This window comes from Callorhinus ursinus, unplaced genomic scaffold, assembly GCF_003265705.2.
Source record: "Callorhinus ursinus isolate GAN/ISIS: 27379988/994484 unplaced genomic scaffold, GSC_fseal_2.0 scaffold43, whole genome shotgun sequence".
In the NCBI taxonomy this organism is placed as follows: domain Eukaryota; kingdom Metazoa; phylum Chordata; class Mammalia; order Carnivora; family Otariidae; genus Callorhinus; species Callorhinus ursinus.
The window spans coordinates 9,202,784-9,220,905 of NW_027397105.1; the positions used below are offsets into that span (position 1 = coordinate 9,202,784).

Below are 18,122 nucleotides of genomic sequence, written 5' to 3' on the forward strand. Positions count from 1 at the left end.
TCTGTTGCCAATCTAATGTTTCTACCATTGTAGGTTACATATCTCTTCTCCCGAGCTGCTTTCAGGATTTTCTCTTTGTCTCTGAGACTCGTAAGTTTTACTATTAGATGTCGGGGTGTTGACCTATTATTATTGATTTTGAGAGCGGTTCTCTGTGCCTCCTGGATTTTGATGTCAGTTTCCTTCCTCACATTAGGGAAGTTCTCTGCCATTATTTGCTCCAATATACCTTCTGCCCCCCTCTCTCTCTCTTCTTCTTCTGGGATCCCAATTATTCTAATGTTGTTTCGTCTTATCGTATCGCTTATCTCTCGAATTCTGCCCTCGTGATCCTGTAGTTGTTTCTCTCTCTTTTTCTCAGCCTCTTTATTTTCCATCATTTGGTCTTCTATATCGCTGATTCTCTCTTCTGCCTCATTTATCCTAGCAGTTAGTGCCCCCATTTTGGATTGCACCTCATCAATAGCCTTTTTGATTTCAACTTGGTTAGATTTTAGTTCTTTTATTTCTCCAGAAAGGGTTTCTCTAATAACTTCCACGCTTTTTTCAAGCCCAGCTAGTATCTTTAAAGTCATGATTCTGAACTCTAGGTCCGACATCGTACTAATGTCATTATTGAGTAGGTCCCTGGTTGACGGTACTACCTCTTGTTCTTTTTGCTGAGGTGATTTTTTTCGTCTTGTCATTTTGTTCAGAGGAGAATAGATGAATGAGAGAACAGAATGCTAACAGGTTTACAACGTCCTCAGCAAATATACTGTATACAAATCAGAAAAGACCTGAAACCAGTGGAAAAGGAAAGAATGAAAAAAGAAAGAGAAAAAAAAAGAAAAAAAGATAAAAACAAAAACAGAACAATACAAAAAAAGCAGAATGTGATCAAATATGATCAGGCTAGTGCATAGATCAGTGCCACACACTAGATTTTGGGCATATTTTGGTCTGTTAGAAAAAAGTGCCTCCTAAAATTTTAAAGGAAGAAAGACATATATGTACAAAATAAGGGTTGATACAATGAAGGGATGGAAGATTTTTTTTTTTTTTTTTTTTTTTTTTTTTTTTTTTTTTTTTTTTTTTAGGGAGAGAATGTGATCAGGCAGGTGCGTCGGACAAAGCCATACACTAGTGATTTAGGGTATATTTTGATCTGTTAGAAGAAACTGTATCTCAAAATTTTAAAGAGAGAACAACTTATATATATATATGCCAAAAATAAGGGTAACTACTATGAAGGGATAAAATATGACTCTAAAAATGAAAAATAAAAAATATTTTTTTTTAAAAAGGATTGATAAGATGTTGGCTGAAAAAGGGAAAAAGAAAAATAAAAAAAAAAAACAGGTAACAAAAATTAACTTTGATGAACTAATGAATCATGGTAAAAAAAAGTCATGAATTCTATGTGCAGTATTCTCCTAGCGCTGGAGTTCTCCCGTTCTCCTTGATCATTAAACTTGGTCTTGGCTTGCTGGCTGTTCGTGCTGATCTTCTGGGGGAGGGGCCTGTTGCCGTGGTTTCCAAATGTCTTTGCCGGAGGCTGAATTGCCCCGTCCTTGTCGGTCTGGGCTAAGCAAGCTGCTGGGGTTTGACCTCAGGAGCTTTTGTTCCCTGCAAGCTCTCGGTACAGCTTTGGAGGACCAGGGTGAAAATGGTGGCCTCCCAATCTCCACCCGGAGGAGCTGAGACCTCGGGGCCCCGCTCCTCAGTGCGCCCCCAGAGAAAAGCAGTCGCTCCCGTGTCCCCGGTCTCCGGCCGCACTCCATGCTCACCCGGCCTGTGACCGAGCGTTTGTATCTCTGGCACCCGACCCCGTGTGGAGTCTCCAAACCCAGCAGATTCCTGCGGTGCACTCCCGCGCCGCTCCTCCTGGGGGAGGAAGGGGAGTCTCCCCGGATCTGCCGCCTGTTGGGTCCCTGCTGCAGGAGCAGTGGCCCGACTGGGCCGCGGGTCACAGTCTATGGCAACCCCGAGCTGAGAGCCCACGCCTCGGCTCCGTCTCTGCAGTCGGCTTCCCCGCTCCGATCCCTGGGAGCTCCGCCGCACTCAGGCACCCCCGGTCTCTCTGTGACCCCGAGGGTCTGAGACCACACTGTCCCGGGAGGGTTCCACCCCCGCTTAGCCACTGCAGCGACGTCCCTCAGCGAAGCCGGCTTCTAAAAGGTCCGATTTTGTGCTCCGCGGCTCTAGCACTTGCCAGAAGTGGCCGACGGAGGCCCCTCCCCCGCCGTCTATCCTCCCGAATATCGCCTCGGATTCACTTCTCCGCCCGTCCTACCTTCCAGAAAGTGGTCGCTTCTCTGTTCAGAGAGTTGTTGCTACTCTCCTCTTCGATCTCCTGTTGAGTTCGTTGGTGTTCAGAATGGTTTGATCCCTATTCGGCTGAATTCCTGAGACCAGACGAAATCTAGGTCTCCTACTCCCCCGCCATCTTGCTCCTGGCCCAAAACTCTATTTTTAATTCTATCAACAATATTTTATAGTGGTTCTGAACTCTGGCTGTTCATTAAAATTATCTGGGGAATATTTTTAATACCAATGCCTAGTCCCCACTCCAGATTTGAATCAGAATTTCTGGGTGTGGGACCCAGTCGTTGATGTTTTTAAAACCTTCTTCAAGTGATTCTAAGGTGCAGCCAGGTTTGAGAGCTAGAATAATACACTAAAAGTAGTAAAGTTTAAAAAAAAGAAAAACTCTTGTAAATACCAAGAGATATTCTGAGGAAGTTAAGAATTGTTAGAACCAATGTATAATTTACTTGATACAAAACATCTCAGGATCAGTGAGAAGAGGCCAAAGGATATTTGCTGGTAAATTCTTCCCCCTTTAGAATGACAAAGTAGATTACAGATTATTTCAAGATGGGAGATTCATCAGAGGTAGGGAAGGAAGAAAGAGCAGAGCATCGACCCATCCACATAAAGCTACTTGATTCAGGATCTTGTTCCTAATCACTCATGTGGCAGCAATAGGTACTGTGGCTTTTATAAAATAGATTGCATAGCCTCTTTGTAGTGGCCAAAACCTTCCTGAATTTATTATTTCCATGCATATTTCTTTCGGAGGATCACACAGTAGAGGAAAGCAAAGAGCAAATTAAAAAAAAAAAACTTCTGCTTATCATCCATAATGCAGTAGGTCACTAAAAATAATTTAATGCAATGTTAAAAGGGACCCTGATGATTTATGAGGATAATATTACTGATGACCAAGTTGCTAGCTCATCACATTTACTTTCTTACCAAGGATTCTTTTTTTTTTTTTTTAACCAAGGACCAATCACAGAAAGGCAAACAGGAGGGACCCAGCCATGCTGGTTCAAGGATAGTGAATTGATTTCCTGCTGCAGAAATTCAGCAAGTCAGAGTAGGAAATGGGACTGAGAAGGAGTGAGAGCCAGACAATGGAAGGTCATAGAAATTAGGAAGTCAAGGAAGAGTTTTTAGCAGCTCGAACCACTGGTGATAATGATAGTACAGATCCAAGTAAAGGGAAGGTATTGGGGGATTTCGCATTAACCAGCTCTGAAGGAGGAAAGGATGGTTTTGAACAATGGTAAGAGAGAACAGAATGGAAAGGAGAGGAACAATTTTACAGAAGCTGGAAACTGATTACAAAGGGTGAAGATAGTCAGCAAGCCATGCCACAAGTGACAAACAGGAGAACCTTGGTACCATCAGTAGGAAGGGGAAGGTGGAAAGCATCGGGGTAGAAGGAAAGTACACTTTCAGGCTTCGTGAATATGAACCAAAAAAGCGGGGAGGGTAGCAGGCTTACCAACATAAGTTCATTTGACAGGGACTTAGGGACACAGAACTAATGCACAATAGAGTGTCTGGCCTGAAAAAGAAATTAGGAAGGGCCAAAGCATGTAGTGGATGATATCCTAAGGAATGGCACAGATCTTGTGGGAGTATGTCTGGCAAGTGAAGGCCACAGAACTTAGACCTAAGTCACATTTAATTGGTGGACATGGAAGGGAGCCTAGCAGGAGAATCAGCATAGTAGTGCACATAGGACTATCAGCTTCTGGATGACAATTTGGCTATATAGCAAAACTTCCCAAAAGCGTCTGCCTTTTGACCCATCCATTACATTTCTTGGTAAGTATTCTAAGGAAATAATCAGAAACACATACAGTTATCAATAATAATATTTTTGTACACAGCTGTGTTATTATAATAGCAAGAAAACCAAAGGGGGACTGAGATAGGGAAACAACTTAACTATTCAAAAAGAAACAAAAAGAAAGAATTGATTTTTTTTTTTAAATGGTAGCGCCTTCACATTGTGGAACACAGTGTAACCATTAAAATCATGCATATCATACATACACACATAGAAGTGTATCCAATACTATAGGAAGATTACCCCAACACAATTCTTAAATGAATAAAGCACTTTCAGAGGGGAAGGATGAATAGGCAGCACACACAGGATTCTTACGGAAGTGAAAATACTCTGTATACTACAATGATGGATATGTCATTATACCTTTGTCCAAACCCATAAAATCCGCACCACCAAGAGTGAACCCTGAGGGTATTCCATATTCCAGACTTTGGATGACAATGATGTATCAATGTAGGTTCATCAATGGTGACAAATGTACCACTCTGGTGGGGGCTGTTGGTAATGGGGGTAGCGGTACCCTAGCAGGGGCTATATGGGAAATCTCTATGCCTTACCCTCAGTTTTGCTGTGAACCTAAAACTGCTCTAAAAAAGATTAAGTCTTTAAAAAGAATGGTGCTGCCTTCCCTACAACCATATTTAAGAATAAACATCACTGAGATTTTATCCATCAAAAAAAGCACTATTCAAATTATGTATACAGTATAATTCTAATCTTGAAGACATGTTTGTGTGTCTTTAAGTTGGATGGTGTCTAAGTATGATCAATAAAAAGAAATTCTCTGAAATTCTCTGAATAAACTGAAATTCTCCAAAATTAACAGTGATTTCTGTCCAACTGAGCTTCAGATGATTTTTATCTTTCTTTATCCTAGTCTGTGTCTTTTGAATTCTCTCAATAAACATGCATTACTTTTATAACCAAAAAAAATCTTTTCTAAATGCTATAAACATTTGATACTATAACTTATTTATAAATGGCTTCATAAACATAATTTTTGTTTGTTTCTACACATTAAGCACATGTTTGCAACTACATTTCTTGCTATTGACCATACTTACCGTCAACAGTTCGGCTTCCACTTCATCGTGAACTAGATCAATCCCCATTCTCTTCTCTCGATGAAACAGACATTCTCTGGCTACCTACAGATACACAAATAATGGGAAGCACTAATACAAAGTAACTAAAATCAGCTATGAGCAGCTCTAAGGATTTGGTTCTAAAACAAGTCAATAGATACTCCCAATACCAACTTACCAACTTTTCAAGCCATTTTGCGGGAAATCTAGCATGAGACCCACCATAACAACTAAGTAAATCCTTATTGCTAGTTAAAAGGTAGATTTCGCTCTTCAAAGCGATTTGGAAAAAAATTCTAATTTGGAAAGGTGACAAAATCAAGCATATGGCATCTACTTGATTCCTACAAATTAACATCAGAGAAAATTACTCAGCATTAATTTCTGCTACAGAAATAATATCCTGAAACATTATTTCCAAATATTTTCTACTGAGATGAGTGAGGAAGAAGCAAATTATTATCCTTAAAGAGTCCAAAATATTTGTGTAGCCAAAAATCCAAGTGATTATTTTAAGTACCATTTATTGTTTTCCTAATTACAAAAATAATGTGCCTTATCCATTAAAGAGAAAAAACATAGAAAAGTAGAAAATGATTTGGCCATATTCCTATCACAGTTTTGTTGTTTATAACAAAACAGAGGTTATAATGTCCTTACAATTTTACATGATGCTTTTTAGGATTGACATTAAATGGTAAGCCCCGCTCATAAAATATTCTTTGAGACAAAGTATGCTAATGACTCAGGTGGAAAACAGCTTGGATTGCTAACAATAAATTATGTATGAAAGAACATTATGCAAATGTTAAAACACTTTTTTCAAAGATTATTTCATGACATGGAATGACTGTATAATGTGAATGTTTTCAGCATAAAATATAATAGTACGTGCAGTGTAATGTGGACATCATATTGTTGAACAAAATCTTTGAATGAATGTATATTTTTTTAGTAAAATTTCTAGTAAATTTTAGTAAAATTTCTAGTAAAATTCATTTACTAGAAAATGAATTAATGGGTTGAGGAGAAAATGAATTAATGGGTTGAGGGGAACTCTGATTATTTTCATGTATATTACTAATCTGCTTTTTGTAAGTTTCTACTAACCCAAGTCTAGTAGGATTCTATTCATCTTACCTGCAACATAGAAAGGTATCCATCTTCTTCACTTTGGCCAATTCTAGATGTCATCAGTTTCCACTGTTGCAAATATGATAGGCCAAAGATGGATACTTCATTGATTTAATTTGCATTTTTATTAGGGAATTTTAACTTTTTTTCTTATATTAGTTGATCATCTGGATTTTCCCTTTTGAGATGTTTCTGTTTATGTGACTAATTCTAATTTTAATCAGGACCTTCCTACACTGTGCTGATAGTAAATGTTCGAACACAGAGGAACATCTGGACAAGAATTGCAGAAAAAAATACAAATTAGACCCATCTCACTGAAAGGAAGAAACTGCATGTCCTCTGGAAATTCAGAGGGCAAGTGGCTATCATTTTAAGGATACTCTAAAGTGGAGCGGGTAAGGAGGGGTGCAGAATAGACCAGGAAACCGCAAAATGAGCCAGAGCACAAAGAAAGTATGGAAGGGCTTCCGATCCTAAAAAAACATCTAATGATAAGTTAATTTAAAGGACATCAGTTGAGAAATCCTTTCTTAGGATTTCTGGAGGTTGTGTGTATTTTTGTGTGCTTGTGTTTGGTGGGGGGACAGGGTGGGAGTGTGCAACAAGAAATAACAACATTCAGGGGTCTCCAACAAACTCTTCAACCCACTAGACTTCTAGCTCCTTAATTTTCTAAACTCTTGTGCTATAGATGTCATAATAAAGACCTACTGCAAGTGTTTATCACATGGGAAGTAAGTCATACAAACATGAAGAAAAATGGTGTTTGCTTCATCAATATCTATACACCTTCTGATTTCCGTAATTTGTGCATCTTCAAATTACAGAATGTCTTCTTTCAATGGTGGTGGGTAGAATGGGGTTGGAGCCCCCTCCCTCAATCACACACTTGGCGGGGTTGGGGGGTGGGGTGAGCAGTAGCCAGAGGCCAGCAACAAACTAAAATGCTGCCTCCATGACCATAACAACTGGCTTAACCTCAGGCCCATTTCTCTATTCAATCAAACTCACCCCATCTCCTAAGACGGTCTCATTGATCATTTCACTGTGCCCTAAAAAGGAATCATAACATATGCACAGGAGGCATTTTATGACACAGATTAAAAGAATAGGACTTTTTCCCTTCAAATATTATATACAATAATCCAAGGACAGCAACGCCCAGGCAGCCTTTTTAATAAATGGGAAGATGGCATTCTTACCATAAAACACCGTGGACCCTAAGGGTGTCTCTCTACTTAACCTCCTTTGCTTTGCATTCAGAATTCATTCTACTTAAAAGGTTGTTCTGTAGGATGTGTAAAACTGGTCATGGTTTTAGCAACTACTAAAAGTAGTTATAGATGGACTGATAGGAGGTTGGCCTCTATAGGTGAAGTGAAGCGTAATTTGGCAGAGAATAACCACAGTAATTCAACTAGTGGATTATAAACATACATATATGTAGTGTCTTTTATTATAAGGGCTTATATTTACCTGAAGAGGGGCTTCTGTCTCCATTAAAGCCCTCTCCAATTTTTTCTTAACATCAGTGAGTTCATTTGTCTCTCCAATCATTGCATCCAACTCATGAGTGATTTCAGATTTCCAAAATCCTATGTCATTGACTCGTTCTCCCAAATTTTGGGTGGAGTCTGCTTGAGTTTTTCTTGTTTGCTGATATTTGTCTTGAATCAGGCGAGATGTATCTACCCTTAGTCTCTCTGAATTATGTCGGGAAGTGTTGGATTCCAGATAGTTGGTTAAATTGGACCTGTACCAATCATCAGGAGTATACCTTGTGAAGAGAGTGGTTCTATTGGAAACAAAGGGAAGCATGGTACTCTCGCACACCTTCTGAGATCTGGTGCAGTACGGACCCAAGGTCGGCAAGTTGGAGGCTACTTTGTAGTATGTACTTGGTCTCCAAGGAAGGCTCAAGGTATGGGTTAAATTGTAGTGGGGGAAGCGGTCCCTATAGCTTGATGCCATAGTACTGATGGCTGGTAGAAAGTTGGTTGGTGTTGGTCTAGGGTGGGCATAAGTTGCCGTTAACGTAGAACCTAAAGGCTCCATGATGCTCAAACACTATTTGTAAATCTCTCCTGTTTAAAAAGGGGGGAGGATGTAAAAACAGACAGTCACATAAATTAATCTTTGGTGAAAATTTACAAATAAAAGCCACATTTGACTTTTAGTAGCAGTACTCCCTAACATATCAGGTATTTGTTCTAATTTGACATCCACCCTTACCAGTGATAATATGTCCCAAAGATATTTTTTTCCCATCTCTGTTTCTAGAATATACTAAAAACTACTCTTTTTTTGGATTGGCCCCTTGAAGTTCTGAAATTTTTTTAAATTATGATTTAAACTTAAGTTATTATTATCTTGTAACAAATCAAAATTAAGAGCCTAAGGTATGCATTTTAACAGGGACTCAAAACTTCGCTCTGCTATTTACTAGCTGTGAGGCACTGGGCAAATTACTTAAGCTATCCGTGCCTCAATTTCCTCATCTCTAAATTGGGAATAATAATAGTACTTACTTCTCTGGATTATTATGAGAGGTATTAACAGCAAGATGTTACTTGGCAGCATTTCCCCTACCAAGTCATCCTAAATGAGCACAAAACCTGGATAACAACAGTGTGCTTGGTATGCAAACATAGCTCAAGGCAAATACCTGGCTCCCTTCTCTTGGCAACCTGCCACCTCTAGGCACCTCCAATATAGACACTCTAGAGCAGTTATGAGGGTAAGCAAGACAATGCTAACCATTTGGAATGCTTATCACAGTTCTGGGCTCAAAATAAATGTTCAATAAATGTGAGCTTTTTAAACTACTATTCAAAAGAGTATATAAAATAAAAGATAAATATCCATCCCTCCCCCAAAAGGGAACACTTTGAACATTGAATAGTTCATTAATAGTTGTTTCTTTCCAGATTTTCCTATTATATACCAACAAATGTATCATTTTTAAAGCTACCTTAAAACTACTTATATGCAATTTATACATATGAACAGAGCTTTTTAAATACAAATATTGAGTTATCTTAATCATTATATGTATTATTTAGAACACACATTTTTAAAACTATTTCTGACCTCTCCCCCTGTTAGAACATATAGATCCACTTCATTCTTTTTACTGGTTGAAAAGTATTCTATTGTCTAGAATTTTTGGTTATTATTAGCCCAGAAAGTCAAGATGCCACAGCCAGTGACATACTTTTCAGCATGTAAACATCATTCTGTTTGGGCGTTAATGGCTATGGACCCATTTACTGAAAAGGAAAAATAAATCAGATCCAATTCTATAACCATCTCAGGAAAAAGGAAACCATTCGATGATTATTTAAATAGCTATGTCTTGAGGCCTTTGGTCCCCAAACCACAAAATAATCTATTTGTAGAATTGTGGTCAAATTGAAACACACTCATTCCACATGTGATGAAACAGCTGCCCGTGCCATGGTGGTGGCCCACACAACCCTAGCTCCCTGACCTTTTTCTAATTCTTCCCTCCCTCAGTGCCCAGATACCTTGTACTGGCCAAGCTTATGAGTATGGTGGTGAAAAAGAAACCTTAATAACCACTTGCAGTTCTTCCCCTCAGTTTGGAAGTTAAACAATGTTTTTCAAAAAAGAAAATTCAAAGCAACTTGAGGCCTTAGGGTCCTCATGGCTACTCTCAGTTCTAACGTCTTCTCCGGTCAAATCTAGAAATAATCTTGTCAGTTTTCTTTCAGCAAGAAACCTCAAGTGGGCTTTGGGCCACTCTTACTTGGATTTTCTTAATTCTTGACAATAAAAGCTAGCAACTTACTTGGTCCTTCAACCAAGGAATTCCAAGTGTAGAATTACCACATATGTTTACCCAACACCTATTATGTTGAAGTCTTGAGGCATCTAAACCCATGTTTTTCAAACCATGAGTCATCTACTACGAGTGGTGATTTGTGAAATGCAGAGGTTCATAAGCCAGAGGAGACCTACGGATTGAGAAATTCAATATAGTTTACAAAACTTTCCAATGATATGTTTTTTAATGAGGGATGGGATATAATTTAAAATCTGGAATCTGAAGCATAAAGCTCCACTGTTTAAAGTTCACAGATGTAGAGGTCCTCATGTGTGGCAGTAAGTTTCACATGGAAACACAATATTCTACACAAGACACACTATTCTATGCAATTACACAATGGAAGTTCTAGCTCCAGCCAGCCATCGTATAAGTCATTCAGGAAAACTCAGTAAAAGACAGTAGCATGGCAACATCTTATATTCTGGGTCATTATTGGTCAGGGAAACTGAGAGTGTCCTGGCCGAAGAAATACTTAAAAATTCAAAATAGACTTCTGATTCCAACCCTGATAGAGTAATAAAAACTAGACTTAGATTCTTACATCTAAAACACTAGACAAGGGGCGCCTGGGTGGCTCCGTCGTTAAGCGTCTGCCTTCGGCTCAGGTCATGGTCCCAGGGTCCTGGGATCGAGCCCCGCATCGGGCTCCCTGCTCTGCAGGAAGCCTGCTTCTCCCTCTCCCACTCCCCCTGCTTGTGTTCCCTCTCTGGCTGTCTCTCTCTCTCTCTGTCAAATATATAAATAAAATCTTTAAAAAAACAAAACAAAAACAACACCACTAGACAAAATATATGAAACACCTGTTTTGGACAATAGGGAGCACAAGACTCTGATTTCTGAGAAAAGAGAAACAAATAAGGCAAGCCCCCTGATTGTCCTGGCATTCTGCCTGGAGGCAATTTCCAGATTATGGGAAAAACAGATGAAAACTGAACAGATCCTGGCAACTTTGTGAGTTGAGGAGGAGATTAGAATTTTGGGAAGCTGAGACAGCTGGAAGTTGTGAGGTAGGATTCCAGAATAACGCAAGCTACGTAGAAAAAGAGCTCCCGAAGTCTATATAGGGGTCCACTTGTGTCTTTGCTAAGCAACAGGATGCACATACATCAAGGGACACTGCATGAACTTTGGCAAAGAATGATGGCAGGGTTGTCAGCTGAACAATTTCTAGAGCTCACAGAAGATGGGGAGACATTTTGAACTCAGCCCAGAGTGGAGAGTTGTTGGTGATCCCCTAGAGCATTCTGTGGAGACCCCAGAGAAGTCACACATTAGAGACGAGGCTGACCTATCTCTGGAGTGAAAGTACTAAAGATTCATTCCAGCAAAGCTTAAAAAGAGGCACAAAGAGATACAATTAATCCACAAGTAATTTAATTGCCTGACAACATCAAGACATTCAAATATGTACTATGACAATGTCCAGCATCCAGTGAAAATTACCAGACATGCCAAGTGGCAGAAAAAAATGTGACACACAATTAGGGAAAAAATCAGTCAACAGGAAAGATTTGATAGAACAAACAAACGATATACAAGTATTTAAAGGAAAACAAGAACATAATGAACATAAAACAAGAACAGAATCTTTAAAAAAGAACCAAATAGGAATAAAACATACAACATACACTTATACAGTATATACTTGAACAATTTCACTAGATGGGATTAACAGCAGAGTAGACACTGGAGAAATAACGATTAGTGAGTGAAAATCTAAACAAACCAAAGCACAGACTTTCCCTAACTGAAAAAAAAAAAAAAAAAGGAGAAAATCCTCAGTAATATAGGCACAATATCAAGTAACAAACATCACATATTTGGAGTGTCATATAGAAAGGAGAGGGAGATAAAATATTTGAATAATGTCTCCATATTTTCCAAATTTGATGAAAACTATAAATCCTTGGGTCTAAGAAGCTCCAAACACTCCAAAAGGATAAGCACACACCCATACCCACACACTACCACCAATATCACCTCAAGGATCATCATAATCAAATTGCTGAAAATCAGCAATAAAGAGAAAAAAGACATATTATATAGAAAGGAACAATGGTAAGAATTAGTGCAGAATTCTTGTCAAAAATCTATGCATGCCAGAAGACAATCAAACAACATCTTTAAATGGCTGGGGGGAAAAATGTAAGCCCAGAATTGTATATCCAGTGAAAGTATCCTTCAAAGACGAAGGTGGAATAAAATTTTTTCATAAAAATAAAAGCCAAGATTATTCATCAGCAGCAGAACTGCGCTAAAAGAATTGTTAAAAGAAATTCTTCAGGCAAAAAGAAATTGTACCAGATGGAGACTTGGACCTACACAAAGAAATAAAGTGCCAGAAAGGGTATGTGTGCTAATATAAAAAATACTCTTTTCTAATTTTTAGATTTCTTTAAAAGACGGTTGTGTAAAGTGAAATAATAAAAAATTATTGTGGAGTTTATAGTAAAAATAGAAGTAAATTATGTGGTCATAATAGCACAAATGTTGGAGAGCTGAAACGGAAATGTATTATTCTAAGGGTCATAACTAAAATGGAATAATACTGTTTAAACATATACTGCAACAAGTTTAAAAATGCATATTGTAAACTTCAGAGCATCAGTTCTCAAGATATGACCCAGAACCCACAGACTTGTACTAAACTTTCTCAGGGGTGACAAGGTCAAAATTATTTTCACAGTAAATGCTCAGGTGCTATTTTCCTTTTTCACTCTAATTCTCTCACAGATTTACAATGGAGTTTTCCAGAGGTGACATGATATGTGATATCACAATAGACTAAATACAGCAGATAGGAGAACCCAGCTGCTAAGACAGAAATCAAAGAACTTTACCACATATGTAAAATGAAGCTACTCTTCTCACTGGATATTTTTTGTTTCAAGAACATAGCTTTTTAATAAAACATTTTATTTATGTTACTATATAATGGATTGTAATGCTTATTTTTAAAAGAATTGATATTTTTAACTGTTCAATTTTAATTTCTAATATAATAAATATGAATGGATGCAATCCACATAAACTAAAGCTCTTTGAGATCCTCAACATGAGGTTGTTTGAGGACAAAGGGGTCCTGAGACCAAAAATATTTTGAACCACTGAGCTGGAACATCTTCCAAAAAAGAAATAAAACAGAATTAAAGCTAATCAGCTAAGGGGGAATAGAAGACTGACAAAGACACATATTTAATCCAAGAGAAAAGAGACAAAAGTAAGACAGAGGAAGCAAGTAGCAAGATGGTAGACACAAACCAAACACATTGTTAATTATATTTATAATAAATGGTTTAAACAGTCAAATTAGAAAGCACAGGTTCTTAAGCTGGTTTTTATAAAGCAATATTGAACTACATGCTGTCTCAAAAAAACCCATTTTAAATATAAAACATAGATAAATTAAAAATAAAAGTATGGAAAATGGTACACCATGTAAATACAAATCAAAAGAATATTGAAGTGGCTATATTAATAACAAACCAAGCAGACTTCAGGACAATAAATACTATCACAAATAAAGAGAGAAATAAGGATAAAAGGATTAATCAAGGAGATATAATGATCTTCAATGTCTATGTAACCACCAGTAGAATTTTAAACACATAAAGCAAAAACTGGCAGAACTAAAATGAGAAATAGATCCACAGCTATAGCAGATATTTCAACACTCCTCTGTCAGTAATTGTTAGAACAAATAGAAAATTGGTTAATAAATAGGCTATTTGAACAATACAGGACCGAATTTACATCTATAGAACACACCACTCAAAATAGCAGATTCTTTTGTATCTATATGAGATGACAGATGTTAACTAAACTTATTGCGGTACCCATTTCACAATATATGTAAAGACATTATGCTGTATACCTTAAACTTACACAGTGTTATGTGTCAATTTATCTCAATAAAACTGAAAGAAAAATATTTTTAAACAGCAATTACATACAATTTCCAACTACACAGAGAATATTCACCAAGGTAGACCATATACTGACCCTTAAACAAGTTCTCAATAAACATAAAATACTTAAATGATACAGAATATGTTCCCTGACCACATTGAACTAAATTAGAAATCAATAATAGAAAGATATTTGGGAAATTCTCAAATAGTAGGAAATTAAACAACACACTTTTTTTTTTCTAAGCAGGCTCCACGCCCAGCATGGAGTCCAATGAGAGGCTTTAACTCAGGACCCTGAGATCAAGACCTGAGCGGACATCAAGAGTAGAATGCTCAACTGACTGAGCCACCCAGGCGCCCCGAAACAACACACTTCTAAATATCCTCTAGGTCAATGAAGAAGTCACATGGGAAATTAGAAAATATTTGGAACTGAAGGAGAATAAAAACAGAGCATATCAAAATTGTGAGATGCAGCTAAAATAGTGTTTAGGCAGAAGTATATAGCTTTCAATGCTTATACAAAAAATAAAAATTAGCTAAAATCAATTATCTCAGGGCACCTGGGTGGCTCAGTCTGTGAAGCGTCTGCCTTCAGCTCAGGTCATGATCCCGGGGTCCTGGGATTGAGCCCCACATTGGGCTCCCTGCTCTGGGGGGAGTCTGCTTCTCCTTCTCCCTCTGCCCCACCACCCCCACTCGTGCTCTCTCTCTGCTCTCTCTCAAATAAATAAATAAGATCTTTTAAAAAATTAAAGATAAAATAAAATCAATGATCTCCACTTCATTCTTAATAAAGTAAGGGAAGCAAAGTAAGGCCAAAGTAGAAGGAAAGAAATAATAAAAAGAGAAAAGCCAATGAAATAGAAAATGGACAAACGGGGGGGAAAAAGGCAGTGAAACTCTAACAATAAAATTGGTAGACCTCTCACCAAACTGATCAAGATAAGAAGAGAGGAGACAAATTACTAATATCTGTCATGAAAAAGAGATATTGACACAGACCCCGCAAACATTAGACAGTTAATAAAGCAATGTTACTAACAACTTGATGCCAAGAAATTTGACAACAGAGGTGAAATGTACAAAATACTTTAAAAACACAAACACCCAAAACTGACTAAAGAAGAAATTGATCATCTGAATAGCCCTATGGTAGTTAAAAGAATTGAATCTATAGTTTAAAATCTTTCCTCAAAGAAAACTTCATGCCTAAATGGGTTTGTTCAAATTTTAAGGAGGAGTTTTTTCTTAAAGCCTATGGTTTATTTGATGAAGTGCCTTTTACAACATTTAAATCATTCTCTAAATTCTAACTCAGTCACATCTTAACAGGGCTCGTGCAGCACATACTAAGATCATTAACTGATGCTATAAATGTCTCCTGTTTGCAACAAATTCTTTGGAAAAATGACTGAAAATAGCTGTGGAAAAATTCATACCCTAAATTATGCAATCGTTTTTTTATTATACTTTTAGGCATGACCAAAAAACATTTTAAGAATTGAAGTCAAATACAGTGTTTGACTGTATTTATTTAATGTGAAGTCAATAGTTATTTACCTACTGGGAAGAAAATGCTATAATTGTCTTCTATAAATATTAACATGCTAAAAATATAATCAATAACACAAAGACTGTAGGTACTGGGAAGCTCCACTTACAATCCCAAAGATGACCTCAAGTTGGATAAACATATTTTATTAGCATATTTAGGCAAGGCTCTAAAATCATAAATATTTTAAGGTATAAAAACCTGTGGATCATTTTCTGCAGAAGACATGACAAGTACAGATTTCCATGACTTGCTTCACACGGTGCCTCAGATCAGTGACAAGGACAGGCTTGAAATGATCACATACAATGCCCCTTAGCTCCTTTGGTCATATCCATCTAACTACTCACAGTTTCAAACTGGGGCAAAAATAAAACCCTGCTCCCACTACATTAATGGGCAGCAGATTTTTTAAAAATTATATCAGATTTCAACACTTGAGCAATTTCTCTTTATGCATATATTAAATGCGAATGCAGGAAAAGTTAATCTCTTTCTTTAAAAAAATGTTCAATACGGAACTCTCTTCTCTGAGAGTGGAAATATAAATTAATATACCTTGGAGAGCTATGTGGCAGTATCTAGCAAAGTTGAAAAAGCACATTCCCCATGACTCAGCAATTCAACTTTTTGATAGACCTAGAGAAAGTCAAGTATGTACCCAAGAATGTACAAGAATGTTTCTAGCAATTTTTAAAAGGAAACAGTCTAAAAGTCTATCAACAAGAGTAGGCATACATCATTTGTGGTAAGTTCATACAAGCATTATCACACAGCAGTTAAAATGAGTGACCTAGAGCACGATAACATTATATAAACTTTAAAAATAACACTATATATTCGTTTTTCGACAAATACACAAGTAGAAAAGGTACACAAATATACGGAATGTAAGTAAACACTAAATTCTGGTAGATAGGTACAGCTGGGAAACCAGAAGGGGAACGGGATTCCCAAGGGGTACATAGGAGGGAGGTCTCATCCACGACGGTAACGTTGTTAGCTTGTTTGTTTGAAGTGAGGCATGAGTGCATGGATGCTTGAACCCTCTACTTATTGAGTAAAATATTTCACTTCAAAAAGAAAAGAGTAGAATATTTTATCAGAAACCTCGAAACACTTTGCCCATTAGTGAAACAATTTGCTTGCTTTTTTCACGGTGGCCAAACAACTAATATTACCCATTCCTAAAATATTTATCTACACCATCATAAGCATCCAGGGAGAAAACATAAAGGGGCTTGGTCTAAAAGGTCAAAACACAAGTTAAGAGCTTCAGAGTCAGAGCGGAACAGAAATGGCCACAGGCCTTGAGAGAACACCGGCCCTGCTGAGAGTCTCGGAAACTCTCTGAGCAGCCAGGTGGTTGGACTGCCCTCCCCTTGACGGCACTTGAAAACCCGGCGGACGAAGCCGGACACAGCGCTACCGGGGAAGAGCACAGCACTGCTAACTGGTATAAGAAATTACACCAGGGAGCACAGGGTCGGGGGGGTCGGACTCCCCTTTGCTGATTCCGCATTTGGAAATCACCTCTCAATCCTTGAAAAGCATCAGAAATGTCAGTTACAAAGGCATGGGGTGGGGGGTCGGGTAGCGGGTACCAGTGGGTCTGTAGGGTTTCTATTCTGAAGGGTGGGAGCAGGGAAGGGCAGATTGGGGAGAGGAATTCCAGGGTTTCCACGACTTCACCCCGAATTCTGAGGTCAGACGTTGGGGCCTTACTGGGGAAGGGGACGCGGTAGGGGTCGTCCCAGCGGCAGGCAGGAGCCGACCAGACCACTCACCTGCAGCGGCTACGGGCGAGGGGCGGGGAAGGGGCGGTGAGCGGGAAGGGTGGCAGCCCCCCCACCTACCGCCCTTCACGGCTGGGACCCTGACCGGTCTGGGCCTGACCCCGCCTTCCCCACCTGTGACGTCAGCGCCCGCGGACCACTCAACGGCAGCCTCCGCCGGCTCGCCGGGAGCCGATTGGCCCGTGGGAGGAAAGGCGGGAGGCGGGAGCAGGAGGAACAGAGGGAAACCCTGCGGCGGGCGGTTGCCATGGACGCTCTCGCGCCTAGTAACCACGGCTCCCGAGGAGACCCGCTCCGTCGCCGAGGTGACGGGGTGACGCGCAACCCAAGGGAGAGGCCGCGGTGATAGCCCCGCCGCTCCTGCGGCGCCTGAATGGAAACTCTTCCGCGGCAGAGGGCTTGGTGGCCCTTTGTAGGTGCAGGACGCGGGCAAGCCTCCACATTTACACCGGTCTTCCGCCCAGCCGGGCTTCTCCCGTGGGGGGCATTATCTAGTGCTCGTCCCCTCCTTCCTCACTTTCTAAGGAAAAGATTTGGGGTTCCCCCCCTCTCTCTTTAGCTAGTATTTCCGTAAACAGTAGCCTCCACTAGTTCATCCAGAGGCTGGGTCACCTGTCTCCCATTCATCACTGTTCACCCTTGCAACTTCCTTACAACCG

General features: G+C 39.1%; 1 protein-coding gene across 2 annotated transcripts in view; it reads right to left on the minus strand.

Moving 5' to 3' along the window:
* The window catches only part of TEKT3 (tektin 3), a 60,700-nt gene extending 43,115 nt beyond the window's left edge, over positions 1-17,585 (minus strand). Inside the window, exons 1-3 of one of the 2 annotated variants that reach the window (XM_025864213.2) lie at positions 17,455-17,585; positions 7,828-8,435; positions 5,194-5,277 (exon numbers count right to left, since the gene is read on the minus strand). In XM_025864213.2, the coding sequence (XP_025719998.1) occupies positions 5,194-5,277; positions 7,828-8,406 (663 nt within the window). In that variant the 5' untranslated portion in view covers positions 8,407-8,435; positions 17,455-17,585. The remainder of the gene's footprint in view (positions 1-5,193; positions 5,278-7,827; positions 8,436-17,454) is intronic. The other variant, XM_073881512.1, reaches the window with a different exon arrangement.
* Positions 17,586-18,122: the final 537 nt, after the last annotated feature.